At 37.0% G+C, this 8453-nt stretch overlaps 1 protein-coding gene across 1 annotated transcript; it reads right to left on the bottom strand.

Moving 5' to 3' along the window:
- Window positions 1-465: 465 nt before the first annotated feature.
- On the bottom strand, window positions 466-7297 carry LOC122608915. The gene is made up of 3 exons (XM_043781985.1): window positions 7192-7297; window positions 659-866; window positions 466-550 (listed from the first exon to the last, which is right to left on the bottom strand). The coding sequence occupies exons 1-3, from the start codon at window positions 7295-7297 to the stop codon at window positions 466-468; spliced, it is 399 nt and encodes a 132-aa protein (XP_043637920.1).
- Window positions 7298-8453: the final 1156 nt, after the last annotated feature.

Raw genomic sequence — 8453 nt, 5'->3', positions numbered from 1 at the left:
ACTAGCATCACACATTATCTTGAAAGGTAATGCATAATTAGGTGACACTACTATGGGTGAATCTATTAGGTGGTTCTTAAGTTTCTTAAAGGCCTTCACACATTCTCCATCAAAATCAAACCTAACATCTTTATCTACAAGTCTAGTCATAGGTCTAGCTATCTAAGAAAAGTCCTTAATAAATCTTCTATAAAAGTTTGCATGACCTAAAAAATTCCTAACTCCTTTGACATTAACTGGAACTGGTAACCTAGTCATAACATCAATCTTAGCTTTATCTACTTCTATTCCTGCTTTGGAAACCTTATGTCCTAACACTATTCCTTCCTTAACCATGAAATGACACTTCTCCCGGTTAAGAACTAAGTTGGTTTCCTCACACCTAGCTAACATCTTATCTAAATGCCTTAAACACGAGTCGAACGAATCCCTGAAAACTGAAAAGTCGTCCATAAATACCTCTACTTACTTCTCTAACATGTCCTGAAAAATCGCAGTCATGCAGCGTTGAAATGTCGTTGGTGCATTACAAAGTACAAAGGGCATTTTCCTATAGGCATAAGTACCATAGGGACAAGTAAATGTTGTATTCTCTTGGTCTTTAGTATGAATGGGAATTTAAAGATACCCAAAAAAACCGTCAAAAAAACAAAAGTACTTGTTCCCTGCCAGACGTTCTAACATTTGGTCCATGAAGGGTAATGAGTAATGGTCCTTCCTAGTTGCCTCATTAAGCTTACTATAATCTTTATACACTCTCCATCCTGTAACGGTCCTAGTTGCTATCAATTCATCATTTTCATTAGCCACTACTGTCATTCCACCTTTCTTAGGTACACAGTGTATAAGGCTTACCCATTCACTATCTGAAATGGGAAAGATAATTCCCGCATCTAACAGTTTAATCACCTCCTTCTTCACTACTTCCTTGGTAACATCCCAAACTTTTCGAATTTGACTTATTGACTTGACCGTTAGTCAACGTTTGGTTCGTTAAGTTTATATGCCTTATATGTGATTATGTGATTAAATGCTTATGTGTTTTATGTGAAATGATCAATATAATGTATAATGAAAGTAATTAAAGCAACGTATGAAAGTAAAGTGCTTGTTAGAACGTTAAGTCTCTCGGTAGATGAATTAAGCTAAGAAAGTCAAGTTTAGAAGTTGAGGGGCCCTAAGTGTAAGATTAGGAGTTGACGGCCAGGGGTTAAGGTGCAATTAGGTATCCCTAATTGTCACAACATCAGGTCATACGTGAGAAATACCCCCCAGCCAATCCTCCCTTCCTCTCCTTCCAAGTTTCCTTCAAGTTCTCATCGTCTCGTGCCGTTTCAATCAAGTTTTGTCAAGATCTTGGATCCCCTAAGTCATCTACAGGTAATATAGGTATAATCCTCTTTGAAATCTGATTACTTGAGTCATAGATGAGTATTCAACCCAGGCCATGGGGTGAGGGTTGGGTTAATCGATTAAACGGTTACCGATTTCATGTTATTCGGGTGATTCAATGATTGATTTATGTTGTAAAGGATTAAAGGATTGATTGATGGATTAAAGTCATCAAAAGTGTTGCCAAAGAGGTCAATTTTATGTCTCCAGGTCGGGCTAAGGGTTTGAGATTGAATGAGAATCGTTTAGAGCAAGTTTGAAATTGAGTTTGCTGGTCGGCACCCAAGGTGCGATGCACCAAGTGGGAGGTGCGACGCACCACCGCCCAGATTGGGAATTTTGATTTTTGAAGGGAGCCCGATATGCGACGCACCAAGGGCAGGTGCGGCGCACCTGTACCTGATCTAAGTATTACTGTATGATTGGTGTGACGCACCACTTGGGAGGTGCGACGCACCTGATGCCCAGTTTGCACAAAACACTTCGTTTAGCTTATTTGTCGATCTTATACTCATTATAGGTAGTCGGGAGCACTTAGCAAGCACCATAAGATACTTTAACTCGTTGGTAAGCTGTACCAAGGTACGATACACTACTTTGACACGCTGATGGTTCAACAAAAAAAACATAGTTTTCATATTATAACTTCCCAAATGGTATCTTGTTTGCTTATGGGTATTTGGGATTGTACGGGGGGTGATTTGGGATATGTAGATGCATATAAAAGCCTGAAATGCTACCCCAATGATTCGTATTGATATGAGATGCTATGTATGCTTAATAGATGATATGATATGAAAAGATAAATGATATGAGATAATAGATGATTTGCAACAATATATGACATGCGATGATAGATGATATGAAGTGATATATATATATATATAATATTATACGAAAGATGATATGAAATGATGTACGATCTAAGATGATAAATGATATGCAATGTTGTAATGATATACGATATGCAATGATATATATGATGATGTATGTGATGTAACAATGTATGCGATGCAATGATATGCTATGAAATGCTATGTAACGTCTTGAGATGAACTAAAATGTGTTATAGGTTGATGATGTGTAAAATGGGCATGACTACATGGCTTGTTCATCTAGTTCACTAGACTTATTAAGTTGCCATGACACGTGCACATTTAAGGGCCCAAACGTAAAAGATGTATATGTGCTAACTGCTTAGGTAGTGCAAACACCTAAACCATATGAGATGTGAAATTGAGCTCGTAAATTTAGATGTGAAAGTGTTAAGCTTAACCCGTACTTTCCCTTGCCCGGCTAAGTGTGTAGATGTGGTTGCTTGGGTGGCTCCTTGCAACATGGTTAAAGATGTGAAGAGTAATACGGGAGGTCTGACCCGCCCCACTTGTCTTGAACATACGGATTACTCCGGGATTGGCTTGTCATTCCTTAACGATAATGATGTATAGCCGTAAGGTTTGTCCATCCAGTCGAATGTGACTTATGTCACACTTATAAAGATGCATATGTTATATGAGATGCGTGACTTATGTCACAACTATAAAGATGTTTAGATGTGATATGTGGAGATGCAAAAGATGACTAGGCGCATTTAGGACGACCTATCCTAATATGAAAGATGTTTATGCTATGATATGTATGTGACATGATATGTTTGATGATATGTGCCTTAACGACTTAATATGACTTTTATATAATGTTTTAAATGGACAAACATTTTATGAACTATGTGTTATCTTACTTAGCTAATTCATTAGCTAACACTTGCTCTTTTAAAATGTGTTGTTCCCTTAGGTCCAACATTAGTGAGCAGGTTGATGTGAGAAAATGTGAGACATGGGTAGATGATCTTGAAGCTGGCTATAGTTTACCCATAGTGGCTGCTCGCTTTATACATTTGCTTTATTTCTAGATAATAATGACTTGTATTGATAATGTGGTCGGTTATTAATGTTGGGCAACTGATGGGTTTCCATTTGAACTTATTTTGATCATATGGCTAGCAACACCATTTAATGAATAAACCTAACAGATTTTGCTGGTTTAGACTTTTAAATGTTTGTTTCGCTTTCTTTGACACTGTTAGGTGAAAGTTTTTGGAAATCCTTATTTTTAAATGATGGGTGTTACATCCTTCATGTTAGGGTTTAGACGTCTCTGTCTCTGAACTACTGGCTTTGAGTTAGCCTCTAGGTGAATCCTATGGTTACAATACGACGAGTCTATACCTCTAATATCCGCTATCTTCCAAGCAAACGCCTTCTTATGAGATTTAAGTACTTTCATAAATGATGCTTTCTCCTTTTGACTCAGCTTCGATGAGATGATGACCCGGAGTTATGACTTCCCTTCCAGGTAGGCATACTCCAATCCTTGTGGTAACGGTTTCATTTCTAGATCTGTTGGCGGTTCTTCTAAAGAGGTAACAAGGTTATTGAGTGTCTGTACTAAGGTTCCATCAAATTCATCTTCTTCTAGTTCTCCTAAATCCCAAGGGCAGTCTGGTGATCATATTCCTAAGACTTCCTCTATTTCATGATTTGCTTTATTGTCTACCTCTACTATTTCTACTTTTTCAGCACAAACTCCTATATCATCTTTTCCTAGGTCTGGGTCTCCTTCCATGGTCAAACTAAGATTTCTCCTACCATTTCCTATGGTAATCCTACGTTATGCTACTTCTATTATGGCTTTGGCGGTGTTCAGGAAAGGTCTTCCTAAGATTATTGGTACTGTAACATCCCAAACTTTTTAAGTTTGTTTATTTTACCTTCCATTAGTCAACGTTAAGTTTCGTTAAGTTTATGTGCCCTATATGAGATTATGTGATTAAATGCTTATGTGTTTAATATTAAATGACTAATATGAGTTAATGAAAGTAATTAAAAGTAAAGTATGAAAGTTAAGTGCTTGTTAGATTGTAAAGACTCTCGGTAGGAAAGTTATGCTAAGAAAGTAACGTTTAGAAGTCGAGGGGTTAAGTGGCCAGGGGTTAAGTGGCAATTAGGCATCCCTAATTGTCATTCTCCAGATGATACGTGTGTGTGAAAACCCTCAAGCCGTCCCTTTCCCTCCTTCAAAGAAAATCACTTCCGAATATTTCCGTTTCGGGCAAGTTTTCTTAAGATTATGGATTCTCTTGATCATCTACAGGTAATATGGATATTTTCCCTTTGATTTGTGATCATATGAATCAATTATTCCTGGTCTTAGGGTTTGGGTTGGATTCAATTACGTTTATAATCGATTTTAGGTCATTACGGGTTTTAAATCGATTGTATAAGGTTGGTATATGATTCATGGATCAATTGGTGTTTTGGAGGTGTCAAATGGGTTTTATTTTAAGTGTATTTGGTGTTCATAAGACCTGGAGATTTGTTAAAGTCGTTTGGAATGTGTTTGGTTAGGTTTTGGAGTTGTTTTTCACGTCTGGTCGTCGTAACTCCCGTTACGATTGTGTAACTCCCGTTAGCTGGGTAACTGTAATAACACCTCCACTGTAACTCCCGTTACAAGTTTTCCTAACCCCCTTTAGGCTTGTAACTCCCGTTACAAATATTCGTAACTCCCGTTAGGGACTGATTTTGTTAACATTTTTAAATGGACATAACTTTTGAACCGTAACTCTGTTTTTGACAAATAAGCTATCTACGGAATCGTGAGAGAGTCTAATTTCTAATAGTAATGCTTTCAAAATATGATTATGATGTCAAATTTCCTGAATGGTTCATTTAGTGAGGGAATGTCGAGTTCCTTCGGGTTATGTAAGCTCTAAAGTATTAAATGAACCTCCGATGCATCAAGTCTTGTCATGGGTCATGTTTATAGGCATCTAGTCTTGAGTCAAGACCATAAGTAGCAGGTAATTGATAGCTCATTATGTCATTCAATGATTATAGGTAGTCGGGAGCACTTAGCAAGCACTGTAAGATACTCTTAACTGGTTGGTAAGCTGTACCGAGGTAAGATAACATCTTTTGTCACCTGGTGGTACAACAAAATACGTTTTCATAAGTAAAACCTTCCAAACATTTATGTATGATTGAAATTAAAGTAAAGGGGATTATGGGAGGTTGATATGGGATATGACGCTTACCTTTATATGATGAATGACATGTATATGCAGGTTACAAAGTCATAAGGTAAGTTCTCATATCATGGAATAATGATATGCTTATGAAATATGAATAAGATATGATGCCATGTTTATGTTATGTGATCATGATACGATGTTATGCTTAAGCTAAATGATCATAATGTAATGATATGCTTATGTAAAGTGAATATGTAATGATGACATGATTATGATAGGTGATTATGAAATGATGTTATGATTATGTTATATGATCATGAAGTGATGATATGTTTATGGTAAGATTTAATGTGTGGCTTGATCGCCTAGTCACTAGTCCTTTGATTAGGATTTCCATGTTCACGTGCACGTTAAGGGCCCTAAAATAAAGATGATATGTGATTAGCTTAGGTGAAAGTGTAGCCTACGTTAATATAAAGTAAAGATAAAAGTGATTAGTTTAGGTGAAAGTGTAGCCTAAACTAATGTAATAAAGAAGTCTCGAGCATATGTAAAGTTGTGTTAAGCTTAACCCGTGCTAGTTGTAAAGCTAGTGCGTACGTGGTCACTTGAGTTGCTCCTTGTGGCATAGTTATGTTTGTTTATTCCAGGTGGAATAACTAACCACCAATGCGTAAAGGCATAAACGGTTTATTCAGTTGGAAACGACTTTGTCTTTCCTTAACGACGCCGATGGACCACCTTATGGTTTACCCATCATGTCGGGTGTGAGGACTCCATGTATGGTCTATGACCGCCTACACACAACCCCACATCCCTAAGTATGTGTGGCTTATGTCACATAGCCTACGCCTAGGCAAAAGAAAAGTAAAGATATAAAGAAAGTAAAGAAAGATGAAAAGTAAAGCTTTATGATGATAGGCACACTTAGGATTATGTCGTTCCTAATGTGTTATGCTATATGGCGCTTACGATGTTTATGATGTTTCTTATGTTTATGATGTTTATGATGCTCATGTGATATTAACATATAATGATGATATGATTTTGTTAATATATCTAATCGGCAAATGTTTTCAAATATGTTATTCTTACTTAGCTAATTTATTAGCTAACACTTGCTCTTTGAAAATGTTGTGCCATCAGATTAGATGAGTTTGGAGCTAAAGAAAGGATAGCTTGATGAGCATGGGTAGAGACATTAAAGACAATAGCATTTATGTTCTTGATGCTTAAGCTACCCTTAGCCTTTTGTTTGGCTACTTTATTTACGATATTATGATTAAAGACTATGTAATAATGTTTGGCATATATGTTGGTGCCAACACTTGGATTTTCTTTTATTATTTCGATGATTCATTTAGTAACACCAAATGTTTTCAAAAGTTTCATCCGGTTAGGGATGGGCAAATTTATATGTGATCCTTTTCCGCTATTATTAAACGCCGTTAGGCGAAAGTTTTTTGAAAATCCAGGTTTTTAAATGACGGGTATTACATGCACTTTCTTATCTTCTGGTATGTTCATCACTACGAATTTTGCCTAAAAGTGTAGGTCTCCTACGGTCACAATCACTATATGGGTCTTTCCTAAGGGTCGTTGAAAGGTCTGGTCTACTAACTTAATGGTCATCATGGTGGTATCTAAGGCTGCATCACTTAACTTGGTATAAATGGTCTAAGGCATCCGGTTAATACTAGCTCCTAATTCGGCTAAAAAATCATAACTAACCTTATTTCCTATGTTACAAGGTATAACAAAACTACCTGGATTGTCTAACTTCGGTGTAATGAACTCATCTCCTTTTTTCAGATTTCCCTTCACTTCTTCTATTCCATGAACATCCTTCGGGATCCTATCTTCCTTGATCATATCCTTAATATACCTAGTGTAACCGGGTGTTAGCCTAACCAACTCAGTAAACGGTATCGTCACCTTCGTCTCGTAAAGCGTATCCTTGAAGATTTTTCCTCTCTGCTCCACTCGACTCTTCCACAGCTTCTGCGGGTACTAGTCAACAGAAGGTAGTAAGATTGAGCTGTAAGACATGTGGAAGTATAGAACTGTTTTAGAGGTATTAACACGAATATAAAGTTAGCTTTTAGTTTTGATTGACCAATTATCTTGCCTCTAGCTATAGCTTACTGATTTTGTCTTATACTTTTTCAAATCATTTTACATGACTAATCTTTCAAATGTTTTTAATATAGTAAAACACTTTAACACTTAAAAATGTCCACTCATCATTGTCTTATTTTTCTTGGACTATTTGCTTGAGGACAAGCAAAAACTTAAGTGTGGGGGTATATGATGAGCGTCCATTTTGCGATAAAAACCCATGTTGAAAGGCTTAATTTCTATGTCTAGTTGAGTTAATATTCTGGAACTATTGGCAATTACTGAATCGTATGTTTATGCAGGTTTACGGAAGATGCGAGAGAGGGTAAATGGCATCAAGTAACTCAAGATGAAGTCCTATGAAGTTACAAGACACAAGGAGTCAATTCAAGAGCCGAACAAAGATGAACGAACTGCAGCAGGAGTCAAGAGCGCCGCTCCCACGCAGCCAGTGCCTCTGGCCCCATCAGGCCCAGTCCCAGTGTCACTGGAAGGCCCAGCTAGCGCCGCTGGGCGTCCCAGTTCAGCAACCGACTTTCAGCTCTATATAAGTCGATCTAACCCTCTAAATCCAAAGAGAGCCGATTCAGCATCCCTAGTTGCCCACTATCAACCCTAGTTCGTAGTTGCAGATTTCCAAAAGGTTTTGGAGCTTCTAACACCTTCTGATCTTCATCCGCGGTCTAGATCTAGTCTTTTTTATTTACTTTCTTTTGATAAACAATGTCTTTCATCTTTTCAGACTTTGTTATTCCTTTAATAATGGATCAATGTGATCATGTAGATGTTTATTGTTTTATTGTGTTTGTTAGAATCTGTTGGAGTGTGTTTTAGTGTTTATTGTAGATCCATGTTTTACTAGCTCTTCATATTATTATAGGTTCTATATATGAATATATTAGTTTAATTC

The sequence above is a fragment of the Erigeron canadensis genome, chromosome 7 (assembly GCF_010389155.1).
Source record: "Erigeron canadensis isolate Cc75 chromosome 7, C_canadensis_v1, whole genome shotgun sequence".
NCBI lineage: Eukaryota > Viridiplantae > Streptophyta > Magnoliopsida > Asterales > Asteraceae > Erigeron > Erigeron canadensis.
This window is presented reverse-complemented; position numbering and strand designations above follow the sequence as displayed.

What these genes read in the sequence shown, in the direction of transcription:
- LOC122608915 (XM_043781985.1), bottom strand. Translation starts at nt 7,297, where the DNA reads ATGATCAAGGAAGATAGGATCCCGAAGGATGTTCATGGAATAGAAGAA. An exon ending in ACCGAAGTTAGACAATCCAG is followed by an intron (nt 867 to 7,191) that starts GTAGTTTTGTTA and finishes TTCCCATTTCAG; the next exon opens with ATAGTGAATGGGTAAGCCTT. An exon ending in GAACGTCTGGCAGGGAACAA is followed by an intron (nt 551 to 658) that starts GTACTTTTGTTT and finishes TTATGCCTATAG; the next exon opens with GAAAATGCCCTTTGTACTTT.